This window comes from Panonychus citri, unplaced genomic scaffold (genome assembly GCF_014898815.1).
Source record: "Panonychus citri isolate SS breed McGregor unplaced genomic scaffold, ASM1489881v1 Contig00063, whole genome shotgun sequence".
NCBI lineage: Eukaryota > Metazoa > Arthropoda > Arachnida > Trombidiformes > Tetranychidae > Panonychus > Panonychus citri.
The window spans coordinates 387902-404070 of record NW_026515468.1 but is presented as its reverse complement, the minus strand read 5'-3'; the positions used below and the strand labels follow the sequence as shown (position 1 = coordinate 404070).

At 29.9% G+C, this 16169-nt stretch overlaps 1 protein-coding gene across 3 annotated transcripts in view; it reads right to left on the bottom strand.

Annotated features, from left to right (window-relative positions):
* LOC128385954 (semaphorin-2A-like) overlaps positions 1 to 16169 on the bottom strand; it is a 121770-nt gene that overhangs the window by 21640 nt on the left and 83961 nt on the right. For 2 of the 3 annotated variants that reach the window (XM_053344895.1, XM_053344894.1), the window contains exons 6-7: positions 3344 to 3931; positions 2481 to 2602 (exon numbers count right to left, since the gene is read on the bottom strand). In XM_053344895.1, the coding sequence (XP_053200870.1) occupies positions 2481 to 2602; positions 3344 to 3931 (710 nt within the window). Of the gene's footprint in view, positions 1 to 2480; positions 2603 to 3343; positions 3932 to 4588; positions 5226 to 16169 lie in introns of those variants that run through there. The other variant, XM_053344896.1, reaches the window with a different exon arrangement.

Sequence of the window (16169 nt, the reverse complement as noted above, 5' to 3'; positions counted from 1 at the left end):
AGTTCAGGTTCTACCTTCTATTCTGACAGATTCATATAAGACCATGAATAATATAAACATGAGACTTTGTGAGAGTAAAGTTTTTTAGCTTTTGGAAAAAGAGAAATCAACTAGCTATCATTGATCAGTTGATTAATCAATGATTAACATTATCAGAATTAATGATCAAGAGTCATGAAAAATGTTGAAAAATATAATGAGTAAAATGAAGGGAAAAAAACTCCAGGGTAAGTACTGTTATATTCGGTGATTCATAGAATGATTCAGTTGAAATCGATTGAATAGTTCTCTCTCTCTCTTTCATGATAATGATAATTTGAGAAACAAATGATTCTGGAAAAGTTGATTGATCAAGATTTTGAATTATTATCATGAACAAAGATAAACAAACACATGAAAGAAAAAAAACAAAAATAAAGAAAAGTTCAGAGTTAATGTTCATTTGATTGGGAGCAGTTAATTCACTTTCTCTCTCAATGATTAATATTGAGAGAATGAGGAAAAAAGGAAAGAAAAAAATCTCTCAATTCTGTTCATCAGAATTTCTTCTCATGAAAAGTCATGATTAACTATGAAAAGGTTAAAAAAGGCTTAACCAGATTTATCAAATGAACAGATTGTAAATTGCAAATCAAATTTTTGTTGATGGAAACTAATTAACTTTGTAAATTACCAAAAGCTATTCAAATGTATTCATTAACCCTGATTTGACAAGTGCCAAGGTATCATCATCATAATCATGAATCTCATCAGATTCTCATGATCATCATGAGAAAACGGTTCAATAATCTGCTACATTTGATTGTTTCTCAACAATCAAACAGCTAAAATTTGATTGCTACTCAGTTAATCATTCATAATTTAACAGATTATAACGATTTTTTCATCATCTTCAACATCAACAACAATCAACATCAATGATATTGTTACTTTCATCATCTAATAATCCTCCAAATGAGTCAAGTCAGTTTTGAAAAAATACAATTTATGATAAATAATATATTATCTAATAATAATGATATAATGCATGTTTATGTATCATACACACACACCAAATCCAGGATGATGAGGTGGAGGTGGGAGGTTGAGATGAAGGTGGAGGAAGAATTGAAAATGAGACTTAACATGTATAATAATAACAGTTGAGTTAACAACAAAGGTTAACAATCCATAGGGAATAAATATCACGAGAAAGATGAGAAAGATGATCAAGATAATCATGGTAATGAAAATGAAGTAAAATAATATACATAATTTGAATGTTTTTTTTACTTGCTCATCTTCATTCATCATCATCATGTATTAAAATATGTATCAGATCAAGAGAGAGAAGGAGACGAATTCATAATAGTTATATTAAATTCATCATTTGAAGATAATCAACATGGAGGAAAATTGACAATTTTCTTGTTGATTTTTGATTCACTCAAGTTCAACAATAGTATTTGAAATTCATACAAACAGAATTTACTTTTCATCAATTGACATCTCACAAAAATTTGATATTGAAGCCTAATTTCTCATCATTTTTCCTCAAACTCCCTCAGTTCTCTCTCTCTCTCTCTCTCTCTCTCCAACACTCTTCTCATCATTTTGTGTCTTACATCCTTGATTATGTACATGATGATGATGACATTTTCATCTATAATTGCACTTACTAGAGCAAATATTTAAACTACTATTTGCATCTCTTGTCAACAAGAGATTATGGGAAAAAAATAGAGAGAGAGAAAGGGAGATAGAAATGATGATGATGAAGATGATAAAAGAGAATCCAGAGGTTTTCTATTTCTCTTCTTTACGATTAACAGTTTACTGTAAATTCTGAAAGATGAGGAAGAGGCACAAAAGGAAGAGGAAAACCTCACCAAGCTGAAATAGAGGAAAAGTGTCACCTTCATTATCAACATTAGTAAAATTATATATAAATATCGTCCAAATTAACTCAACTCCTGAGATTGTAAGATTGGTTATTGTAAGTAAACAAATCCATAGGAAAATATTATTATATCCAACGATAGAAAGAAGGAAAGAAAAAAAAGTATCCATATAATGGACAGAAAGGAAAAGATAATGATGATAAGAAATGATGATAAAAGGATGAGGATGCATAAAAAGCATTGCCTTGTTTACCAACTTTCATATTGCATTTTCATAACTAAAAAACATCAACAACAACAACAAGAAAATAACAAGTAAACACAAATAAATCAACAGTAAAGTCCAGAATCATGATAAGCATAAGATGACCAACAACCAAGAAGTGAGGGAGAGAGAGGAAAAAAACAATAATAGTCACACACTTTGATGACAGCTGATTGTCAAAAAGACAAAAAGGAAATTCTGACAAATTCATGATAAATCAACATTATTACATGATGATAATATTAAAACACTTGAAATTGTCAATACGATTATTGTGATAAAAGTAAATGATGATAAACATCATATTTATATTATTTAGAGAGAGAAAAACTTACCTTACAAACTCGGGCAACCCGAGAGTAAATATTTTTACCACAGTTAATATACTCGACGGCGGATTCCCGGAAAAAGAAATAAACATTATCACCGATATCATAGGAACCAACAAAATTTGGCTCTGAGGAGAAAAAGGAGAAGAGAGAAAAAAATAAGTTAGAATAGAATAAAGAATGAGAATAATAATAGTGATAATAATGACGATGATAATGGTAATAACCATGATAAGAAAATAAGTCTAGTTAATAACATTGGTAACTTAATAAAAAAGAGACCCAACCCTATCTTGCCCTTTTTTCATCTTCACATCTTCCTTTTTACTCTTTTGTCTTCTTCTTTTTTCATGGTTTTCTCAATGGATCTAATTTTGTCTCGATTACTATTAGAGTCTATGGGAGTTTCACTCTTTTCTCACTTTTCTCTTTGTTAAGTTTTTACCACTAAAAGAAGATGAAAAAATCGACCTGATGGATGATTGCATAGACTTTGCGTGAGTAAATTCATCTGAATCTGTGTGACTATTGAGATGAGTCTTCACTTTGGGAAGAAGATAATGATGATGGAGAGAGTAAAAGAAGAAGATGAAGATGAAGATAGAAAGAGGATAAAAGGCAACAAAAAGGAGACAAAGATGCAAAAGGAAAAGATTTAGAGAATCGATTACATCAAAAGTGGATCTTATTGACCAGGCGTAGGCTTAAATAGTTACAAAGGGTGGGTGAGTAGGAGAGAGAGAGAGTGAGTAAGTTAGTGCAATAGTGGGAGATGAGGGAGTAAATGGCAGTAATGAATATATATGCTGTTATTAGTGTTATTATTATTATCCCAATGATTATTATCATCATGAAATAATGATACTTACTGTCAAGCCATTTTGAATCATATTTTATGGTTCGCTTAAATGGATGAACTGACTGTCGAGTGGTTAAATTGAACAGTTCAGTACGAAAGATGACAGAATCTGCTTTGGTAAAATCGGCTACGGTGCCACTATAAAGTCCAGGTAGATTACCTGGATTACCATTTTCAACCCAAACAGCGGTCACATTATCCTCGGGGTCAAAGGGACATTTAGCAATTCCACTGCCGATTCCGGGGAAATTTACTAATTCCGGTGAATGGGATCGAGTTAAATTTGAATTGATTACCCAATCTTTTGGATAATGAGCATTGGTACCACAAACATATAAACGATTACCATCACCGATAGGTTGTATCACCCTGATATGATTTCGGCAATCATAATGCTCTGATTTACCCTTGGAAACACAGTTAGAAACACTAGTTGGCTCTAGAGACACTGAATCAATTTCACAATTGGTCCGATTAACATTGACCAGGTTAAGTCGAAATACTTTATCCATGGCTCCAACATAAAGCACATCCCGACGAGAATCAAGATGAAATGTTCTATAGTAAAGTTTACCACAACTGAATTCTCGAACGTGCTCTAGAAGATGAAGAGAAAAAGAGAGAGAAAAAAAGAACAATAATTTGTTTTTGTTGCAAAGTTATTTTGTTGTTGTTGGAGAAAAGGCAGAAGAAGGTTAGTTTGTTGTAGAAAAGAAAAACACGGAGAGAGAGAGAGAAGAAAAGATGAAAAAAGTAGAGGGAAAAAGAGAACACACAGAGAAGAAAAATAGAGAGAGAGAGAGAGAGAGAGAAAATAAATTGAATACATTGGGATGAGAATGATGAAAGTAATGGTTGATGTTGAGAAGAAAATGAACCAGAGAGAAGAAGATAGAATAAAATTATGTGTATATAACTCATAGAGAGAAAAGTAAAGCAATGGAATATTACAAATCATCCTTATTAACATTGACATTCACGAAGACATATTGATAATCATTTTGATTTTATGTCATTAAGATTGTGTATACAGTGAGAGAGATACTCATTCACTTACTCATACATCAAGATAATGAGAGACATAGACAGTTAGATAAATAGTTGACCATCAAAATTATTGATGGATAATTGGTAGATGGAGAGAGAGAGAGAGTGAGATTAGTAAGAAAAAGAAAGAGAATAAAAAAGAACAGAAAAAAAAGGAAAAGAGAATAGAAAACAAATTGATTAACTGTAATAGAGATACAAAACAAACCTCTATGGTGACGGAGTGCATGTTGGTGTCTAAATCCATTGGTCAAATAATAACAATTAATAACACATATCACTAGAAAATTAATCCACATGGTACGATAAAAATTCCTAAGATAATAATGGAACTGAACAAGTTGAACTTGACCAACATGACAAGATGATGAGATGCTGAGAGTGAACATACTTCATGATTCTCACCATGAAAATGTTAAAGGTATAAAAAAGAGAAGAGAAAATGTTGAAAATCTCAATCAAAAGTTTTCGATGTTTTTGTGAGACACACAATCAATTAACCAAAGGAAAAGAAAAAAAAGAATAGAATAAAAAAATAGAGAAGAACATTAATAGAATAGAATAGAATATTAATTTAGAGAAAAGAATATTTTAAATATCCAATTGAAGACAATGACTGAAGGAAAAGTAACAAAGAGTAACAACAAGAGAAGAAGAAGATTAACAAGGCGATGATGGTTTTCGATAATAGAACACACAAGACAATTGAAAAGACTATTAGATGATGATGATGAAGATTAAGTTCGCCAAAAGAAAGAGAAAAAAGAAAGAAGAAGATAAAATGATGAGAAAAGATTGAATTTCTATTGAATGTGTTTACTCATTAAAAGGTAACAACAAAATGGAAGAAAAATTTTCTCATCGAGAGAATTTCGAAAAAAGAACCGACAGGTGGCGCCAGGTTCGAAAAAAGCGCCATCTGTTGGTCGAACTAAAGAAGACAGAGAGAGAAAGAAAGAGAAGATAAGTTAGAAAGAGAAATTAGAGAGGAAGAAAAAAAAGGAAGATAAATGGTGAGAGAGGAGAAACTTGTGAAAAAAATATAAAGATAACAAGGGAACAACTTGGAAGATGATGAAAGAGAGAAAAAGAAAGAGAAAAAGAAAGAGAAACAAAGAAACTGGTTTACCATTTTATCTTCTCTTTCTTTTTCTCTTTCTTTTTACTTGTTAACAAAGTTGAAGAAAATTTTTTCTCTTCCAACTTTTTTCATCTTCATCTTAATCATCCTTCATCTTCCTCATCATTTGTTATCAGTTAATAATTAATTTTCGACTTGTAATCAAAATTAATTGTCCTCATGATGGTTAAACTTTAATTCAGTTTAAATTAAATTATGACAAAAAAGCAAAAACAAATGAGAAAACTAATTGTCTCCATTAACTATTAATGATTTACAATCAAATTCAGATGATTAGTTAACAACAATTAAACATTTTTGATTAAATGATAAAGTAAAACAATCAGTTAATTGTTTGAAGGGTAAAACTGTTGAGAAATTGATATTAATGATAATTGTTTCCAATTTATTTAATTTAAACCAAAAGTTAATGAAAAATAATTTAACTAAATTAATCATAATCAAGGAATACAAAATATTAATAAAACAAATGAAACTTTAATTGTTCAACATTAATCATGATAACCTATGAACCTTAAAAGTGGAAACAATTTAACAAATTTAATTGTAATTGTGAATATAATTGTAATGGAAAACAGTTGATTGTTAGGCGACGAGAAAAATTAATCCAAAATTAAAAGTTAATTAAAATTAATCGATAATAAATTAAATCTAAACAATTGGAAAGATTTGAATTCGATATGAAAAAAGTTTTTCCCGCCAACACGAAACTCGATGGTCAATGATGAAGATTAGAGATGAGAATTAGAAAATTATCAAGAAAGAGAATGATGAAGATTAAGATTAAGATGAAGATGATGAAGATGAGGATGAGGATGAGGATGATTAGGATGATAATTTAATCTGAAAAGTGATTTTAATAATTTTTTCCTCTTTCACTTGGATTGATTTTTTTTCCAACCTTTTTGACCGTTAATCTACAGAATGATGATATTAATTTCCTCTTTCTTTTCTCTCTCTCTCTCTCATCATCATCATCATCTTCCACCCCAAATCATCAACCAGGGTGGCCCAGTTATCGGCTGATTTAATTGGGAAGATGAGAGAGAGAGAGAGAGTGAGTGAAAATATGGTCTATTAGAGGCCAATCTATTGATGGTTATCCAAGCGATCTAACAAATTAGAGATGATGAAGATGATGAGGATGATGATAAAGATGAAGATGAGGATGGCGAAAGAAAGAGAGCATAAAATTTAATTCGAAAAAAGGTCAACAAAGTAAAAAAGAAAGAAAAAAAGAAAGATTATCTTCCTTATCTTCCATTTTTCTTCATCTCTCTCTCTTACCAAGTTACATATTTTTTTTTTGCTTCCACTTTGATACATAATAAGTTGTTGCACTTAAATCACTTTTGATTGGAAAATTATATTACATTGATTAAGTTAATTGATGAGTTTTAATGATGATTAACTTTCATGATACTTGCAATGGTGATAATAATTATTGGTAAATATATAAGCAATTAAATTAATGAGATGAAAATATTAAATCACTTTGTTGATCATCAAGAAGATGAAAAAAAAAATGAACCAAATTAACTTTAAATCAACTTGTTGTTTAAATATAATAATAATTTCTTGTTCCATCTCAATAAAAAAATGGAAACTAAATTAAATTTAATTGTAACAATTTTCAACCTCCAAAATTAAATCAATAAAATGGTCACAATTTGATTGATTTTAATTTGATAATTGTAATTGATGATGTTGATTATTTGTTATAATGAACAAACTTTTCCTTTATATTTGTTAAGTTACTCACACTAATCAACAATTTAAAAAGCTAAATTAACAATTTAATCGTAACAATTTTAATTGTTACCTTTTATTATATTGGACCACCTTGATTTAATTTAATTTAATTTCATCTCAGTTGATTGGCACAATTGATTACTATTAATTTAAACTATTTTATATGAACAATCAGTCAACCATTAATAATGATAATCCTTTAACAATCAATTGATTATCATTATTATTATTATGATTATCATTGTTGTTGATTGATTGTATTCAATTTGAAACTGACCACTGGTCAGTTAATAAGGTAATAGGAAACCTTAAGAAAAGTCTATGTAATTTAATGAGAGAGAAAAAAAATTTTCTCTTCACCCACTAATCAGTTAATTCCTTTAACAATTTAAATCCGATGGACTAATCTTTTTTTTCAGGTTTCCAATCAAAAGGAAAAGGTAATATCATAGTGGTCAGTGGTGGTCAGTGGGTGGAGGAGTTGATAAAGATAAGGGATGAAAAATGATGAGGGAAAAAAAGGAGAAAGGATTAGATTATAATCTTAATCTTGTTCAATCTTTTGTTAAAATTTACTATTAAATGGTTAATCCAGTGAACCAGAAACTGGACATTGGTCAACTAAATTGACAGTTAACTCAATCAATTGATAACAATCACGATTGTGAAACTGTGTAAATTGTCAACACCATTAATATGATTAAAAAAAGGGGGAGAAATTAAATCAATATTAAGATGATTAGTTGAGGAAAAATGAATTACTATTAAAAATCAATAATCGTCACAATTTAAATCCATTTACAGTTTAATGATCAACTCGTACCAATCATTTGGAAATTGTAATTAATTATTAATAGTCTTAACTCTCATGATTAATTGATTAAATCTTAATTAATATATTTGGATGAACATAATTAATCAATAATTGAATTGATTAGAAAAGGTTGATTGATTTTTTTTTCTCTAAAAAAAATTAATTACAAATTGATGTTGATTTTCAATCAACATATTACAAACTTCAATCATTAAGGATTAACATCTTATGCTATTCATGGAAATGATCATGATGATAATCAAAAGAAAGGGAAGATAATCCTCATCATCATCATCATCTTAATCATGATCAATATAATCAATTGATTGAATATATGAAAACCCTTTTCAGTTGGCAATCAGATCAACATCTTAATCCAGTTTCTCATGGTGATGATATAACCTGAAGACAATGAAGATAAATCCTCTCAATCGAGAGAGTGAGAGATAAAACCAACAAAGATAATCCTTTTCCAAGAATAATAAATAAATTCATTTACAATTAAATCTTAATCCAGTTCCAATAAAATGAATCGTAACTCCCAAGGAAAAAGCTACCAAACAATTCAATGAAAATCAAGAAACATAATCAATTAAAAAGCTCCAACAAATCAACAACAAGTAAAAAAGTTAATCAACTACAAACACAAAATTTACAATCAACTTTAATCAACTCAAACAATCAATAAATCAACTTAATGTTAATAAATCACAAAGAGATTTTTTTTCCTCTTTTCCTTTTGAAAAAAAAAGGTTACCATGAATACAGATTACATATGAATTGTATATGATAATAAATGATACCAGACCTAGATTGTTATTGTTTATGATTATGATTAAGATAATATTAACAATTGACTGTGATTAACTTTAACTACAAACAATAAAAATGATCAAGTTGATTGTATCTTGAAGAAACAACAACAACATCATGTTGATTGTTATTGTCAAGATTAAGGATAAAGTAACATATAAATGACTATGAAATTGTGTATTATTATCATCACAGTTTATTATTGTTACTATTATATTGATGTGATTTATGGTTTCCGTTGTCTCTCCAGCATCCTAACGACTTTATAACTCCCCCACTTACAATTGTCTCTCACTAGGCAACCCGATTCCTCATCATCATCATCATCTTCATCTACCTTATCATCATAAACCTCATTTTTCTTGTGTTTCTTAGGGATCTTCCGCCGACCCCTACAAGTTTCCTCTTCTACCCTCTTCTTCCTCCTCCTTTTCATCCTCATCCTCATCCTCATCTTCATCTTCATCTCTCTCTCTCTCTCCATCATCTGTTTGTATGTTAATATCAAGTTTAAATTAAAAAGGATCATTTTTATCATCCTAATCATCATCATTGGTATGATAATTGTAACAATACTGAGGGTAAAGTTTTTATATTGCTTTTCATTGTTATTGCTTTTTGAATATTAATTTTCATGTTATGTTGTTGATGATATGGATGATTAAAGGATGACAAGGATGAAAGCAAATGGACAATGAAAGATAATGGTGATGATAATGATAATGATGATTACAATGTTATAATAAGTTAATCTGTTTACATTTCAAATCAAATTTGCTGCTTGGGTGAAAGAGATTAGATTTAGAGAGAGACTGAGAATCAATTGAATTTGATTTTTTTTCTCTCGCTCTCTTTTTTAATATTACAACTTTTACAAGATTAAAAAAGGACTCTGACTGATGAGGATGATCACAAAATGGATGATGATGAGATGATAGAGATACGAGAAGATGATGATGGCGAAAAGCAACAACAAAAGGTGAATTCAAAAGTTTCGAGGAAAAAAATCACATCAACAAATAGAGAAGCAAATTAAATATTCAATGGAGGGAAAATCTACAAATAGAGAATCGAAAATGATTCAACAAAAGAAGAAGAAGAGAAAGAGAAGATGATGAAGAAGAAGATAAATTTGGAGAGAGAGAGAGAGAAGGAAAAAAATTCGAAATAAAAACAATCGAACAAAAAATCCGTTAGATTTTGTATGTTTACTTGAGTATCGAGAATATATTCAAATTAAACGATCTGAACATATGATTATCATGTTGGAGTCTCAATGATGATGATGATGAGGAATAGCTTCTGGGAATGATGAGGATAGAATGTGGGAGAGTTTGGATGACAAGATGATGACAAAAAAAGTTTATGAATGTATTGTTACACAAATTAGAGTAAATTATCTTACCTCCCCCAGGACAATATTATCATTTCAATGTTTGTTTATGTTCATGACAAAAGGGGTCGGGAATTCATGATAAAAGGAAATCCGTTTGAGTATAACGGTAAATTTACAATTCCAGGCTATTGTTATGATAATATTATCATATTTTTTTTAGTTCCTGAATCATTATCATGACTTAAACCTCCTCCTCCTCCCATGAGAGTGGGAGTTTTTTTGTATCATCATAAATTGTTGTTTCTATTTCAATTAATCAAACAATTTGATTCGGTTCTTTCATCTCTCTTGGTGATATTATTATTATTACCTGATAATCGTAACTTAGATCTACCTTTTGATATCAATGAAACTCAACTAATCATCAGCTTGACGATTCCTATTGAGCTGAATCTCGAATTTGAATAATCTGAATGAAAAAAAGAAAAATTTCATTCACCGTTCGAATATGAATATTATCAGGTTCGAATTTTGAAAAGTTCTAAAGCTAATGATTGTCTGCATGATAATGATGATGATGATGATGATGAGTAATATGAAGATTGTTTGATGAAATGATATCTCATGATATTATGATAATGGAAGAGAAAACTTTCTCAATCGAATTTTTGTTTTTTCAATTTTTTCTTTCGAAAAGTTCATTTTCCAATCGATAAGAATTGAGTTGATTCAAGGTATAGAAATTGATAATATTACATGTACTTTATGTGAAAAGAATAAAAAAAATTTTTTTCTCTCTTCGTCTCATCATGAAAGTAGCTCCTGAGAAAAGAACTGAAAGTTCAGAAGTGATATTTTCTTCACAACCAATGAATATAAGTTTCCATGGTTCGAGTTGAGCTTTATCATGAATTCTGGCTCCATCAACTACTCATGATACATATATGTAGATATATATTGTTCTAACTGTATCACACCCAAAGGGACTCATTGTTCATGGTGAAACTTCAGATTTCACTTAGGATCCTGAATCAGAATCAGAGGCTGATTTAGTCGTAAGTTCATATAATCTCAACTATTACGAGTTCCATGATAATAAACAGGCGATTTCATCTCATTGGAAACACTTGACACAACAAACTGAACTTTTCAAATCAGTTCGAAACTTTCGAACTTTTTTTTTCTTTTCTTTTACACTCCCAGTTGACTCATTTTTCTCCACATGAATTTCACTCCTTCCATGGTAATAACTATTACATTCGAAACTATTATCTCAAGTTATCATCATTATCGTCACCATCTTCATCAGCACCAAGAATATCAGTTGATTATCAAGATGAGTTTTCAATAGCTCAGGATTCAGTTCATTTCCATGATCATTTTCACCCAAATAAATGAACCTTCAAGCTTTTCATTTCCATGATAATGATGATCACATAATGTTCCAAAGTTTATCTTCCATATCATCTCTCGATCTCTCTTCTTCTCTTTTCTTGTCATCAGTATCAGTTTTCATCATTATCTTCATCATGATGATAAAAGATAAAAAAACCTCGCGGCAAATTGGATAATAATAATATTATTTAGAATGAGGTATTTGTACATTTGCCCCTCTTCTCATGTTATAGTTTCCGCTGTGGGGTAAATAAGATGGAGGGAGTGGGTGTAGTGAGAGAGAGAGAAATTTTCAAGACAATTAGTTTTCTCTCTCTCTCTATCTGAAGATTCAGGATACAGAAGACAAAGCAAAGAGTGTAAATTAATGAAGAAACAAATTTCTTGATGAAACCTGAATACATCATGAATTAACATCATCACCATGAAGGAGAGTAGGAGGAGGAGGAGAAGAAGGTAGAAAGTTTCGATTCAGTGTTTCATTACAATCTTTATCTTCTTCATCATCTCTCTCATCATCTTCTTTCATTAGTATTAAAGGCATTCCTTTGAGAGTCAAATTGTTGTGCAAATTTGTTCCTATTATTTTATATTCTGATTAGTTCATGGTAGTCTCAGACTCTAATCATTTACTATCATTACCATTGATTATTTCATTTGAAACTCATTTACAACTCATTGTAATCATCATGATAATAATAATAAATCTATTGATTTATCATGAAATCGTCTCTCTCTCTCTCTCTCTCTTCCTCTTCCTCTCTATTCCCAATCATCATTTTCATTCAATTTCAAACTGAATCCAGAGGTAAAGTTAATATTGTTAGTCTTTTGTGTCCCTGTAATTTGGTTGAAACGTTTTTTGTTCCTCCTGTAAATTGATGTTTCCTCATATTGAACATTGGAACCGAGAGATTTACAAAGAGATTGGAAACTCTTGTGTTAATGCAAAAAGATTGAGATTTTTTATTCTGCCTTGGATTCAACTGGATTTGCAAATGCAATTGTTTGAGCCTCAAAAATTACAGAGTAACCACAAGTTTTGCAAATGATTATAATTGTGATTTGCAAAGGCAAACACACACATCATAATAATCAACAACAACAAACCTGTCAATCATTTTTTACTTTTGCTTTTGCTTGTTTGGTCCTGCAAGTAAACATGATGATGAAAAATGCAATCAAAATGTATCTGATATTTGATGATGGTGATAAGGAGGAGTTGATGTGAGTTAATTCAAGTTGTGACACATCATAAGAGGATGCAGATGAAATCATCATCATCATGTATTCAGAGGATTCATAAGAGATGAGATAAAATTGCAACTGATGCATAAGAAGATGATGATTGTTGATGATCCAACAACTTGCATAACTTGTTGTTGTTATTTTCATTGTCAGGGATGAGGATGAAAAAACTTTCTCTTTGTCAAAAAGTTTTTGAGGTTGACAATGATTTGGTTTTCCTTCAATCATATACAACTTGACATGTAGTTAATGTAAACATCAATGATAATCATCAAACAATAATGAACCTAAATCAGTGAATCCAGTTAATGGCTATATAAACGTTACTGCAATTATGATGATAATCAACAATTTATTTTGTATTGTTAGACATTATTACGGACTCTCAGTTGGAAACTATTTCATTATAGTAACATTGATTGTCCTCTGATTATATTGTTTGATTGTGTGTGCGTAGGCTTGACAATCAACAATTTGCCAATGATTTTAATGTCACTTTGTTATAAGAGGTGCAAGAGAAAGGGGAAAAGTTAGAACTTTTTTTATTTCGAAAAAAAGAAAAACTTTTTTTTTCTTCTTCTTCTCCATCATCGATTGAAACGGTTAAGGGCGATGAAAGAATGGGAGAGGAGTGAGATGATTGTGGGTGAGATGATGATGATGATGATGATGAATTCAAACAATAATGATTATGTTGACCAGTGGAGATAATAAGATGCTGACCAACCATTGATCAGAAATGAGAAGAAAAAAAATCTCTCTCTTGTTTTCAAATATCGAATTGCTAATATTATTATGACAATTGGATTTACATAAAAATTAACATTGTAATTTAATGCATAAATGATTAGACTTTGATTCTGTCAGAAATTGATTTGAATCTCTGATTGTTGTTTTGATTGTGTATTCAAATTATTTGAGTTTCAAGTTACTCTTAGGCCTCTCTCTGTATGTCGTTTGTTTATCTTTCTTTGTTTACCTGAGGACATTTATTTTTGATACACTTTGTGTTAAAAAATTAGCTTTGAGTTACCTGAGTTGTCAAGATAAGGTTACAAAAGGTAATTTCTTACTAGAAATCAAGGTAACATTGCAGAGAGAGAGAGAGATGAAGATGATACAGAGATTTGGGGTTTGTGTAAGATGATGAAAGATGAAGATGGAGAAATGAAAGAGAATTTTTAAATTAGTTTCTTTTCTCTTTTTTTCCTCATCTTCTTCTATTTTATCATCCGCATCCTTTTCTTTTCTCAGCATCTTTATCATTCCTTTACATTCTTGCTTATCATCCTCATCTCCTGTTTTTGTTTCCTCTCCATCTTTGTTATCATCTTCTTTTTTAGCATATTTCTCTCTGAGCAAGATGAGGAAAAGGAAGTGATGATTTGTTGGAATTTGAATTTTGTATGAGAGAAAAAAAGAGAGAAAAATTTATTCTAATGTTATCGCTAAATTAGTGACAATTACTTTAAATTGTTGTGATTCAAAGCAATCAAATCATAGAAACTGATCATCATCATCATCATGAACAAAATGATGAATTCAATTGAAATTGAATCAACATTAAATTGTAAAGATTATTACATTTACTTTTCTCATTCAATTCTGATTTCTCTGAATTTCTAAGAGCTTAAGGCAAGAATGAACATGAAGATAGAGAGAGAGAGAGAGAGAGAGAGAAAAGTTTTTTCTTCCTCATCCTCATCATCTTCATTCAATTTAAGGTTATCTATCATTTACCTGTGAATTCAGCTTGGAACTGAACAAAAAAGTTATCATGTAAATCAATGGATAGATAAATAAATTGACATAAAAAGTTATATCTTTTCAATTGAAACACTGAAATTGGAATTGAATTTGTCTCTTTCACATTTATCATGAAAATGCTGATTATCATCATGATGCTGATGAATGAAACAAATAAATTTACAAGTAAAACTTTAAATTGAAATTCATTATATTGAATCAAATTAAACAATTTAATCAACTGATTAACAAGATTGAATCAAGAATCAAAGGGAAATGAGATAATTATTTTCCTCTTCTTTTATCATCAATACAAAATAAATGGTGATGATAAAAGTGATGATGATAAAGAAGACAAATACCCAAGAAGATGTAAGATGATGATGATGATGATGATGGCGGAAGATGAGAAGCATTTTGTTGTTGGTAAACACTTGAGATAAACTCTAACCTGAGAAAAGCAGATTAAATAGATTCGGATAATGAAGATGATGGAGAAATGAATATTACAGTTATCATCTTCTCATCCTCATCCACATTTTCATCTCCATCATCTTATAGCAACTACAAATATCATCTTCCAGTTCCCCCTCATCACCTTTTAAGGAAACAATTTTTCTGGATTTGTCCAAGGATTAAAAGTGAGAAGATGAGGATGATTAAAGGTCCTCTTTCTCTCTCTCTCTCTCTCTCTCTCTCTCTCTCTCAATATCATCCCTAAGATTGATTACAGTTGATTAGACTTGAAACTGTCTTCAGGATACCAACATGATTCAGGGAAACGGGTGAATGATAATCTCACTGTTTCTACAACAGGAAAACTCAATTTGCTTTGGAAACAAATATAACATCATCTTCATCTTCATCTTCATCATCCTCACCTTACCTTTCTTGGTACAAACCTTTTCATCCTTTATGATGATAATTTGTATCTTCCTCCTTCTTTCTTGTTGATCATCTTCATGTAGCTGTTCAGCTTAATGTGTTGAATGGGCGTTCGCACTGTTATTACATTTATAAGAATAATAGATTGACTTTATCTTCTTCATCTTCCTCATCATCATCATCATCATCTCTCTCTCTCTTTTTTCAAATACAATCTTGATCCTCTTAAAGTTAGACAACTTTACCTTTTATCAAGCAACAAAACCCAATAATTTAAATGGTGTGTTGATAGTTAATTACAATCATCATTTACGATCAAAATATTTAGACTTGCAAATCTAATCATCAACGAGATACATGAGACCTGATTAAGGAAATGTATCAATTTGGTTAATTTGTTTAACTAATTGTTGCAAAATAACAACCTCAAAGTAATTAAAAACTTTCATCATTTTCACTTGATTTTCAAAAGTATCAAAAATGATTAATCATTGATTCTAAGATTAACAATCAAAGATAATGAGCAACTTGATTATGATTAATTGTAATCAATGTTTCAACTTTTACATATTATATGGATTAAATTGTTAGCCAATAATTTTCATCAAATTTAATGATTTTTACTGAGAAAAAACAAAAAAGATTTCATCATAATCATG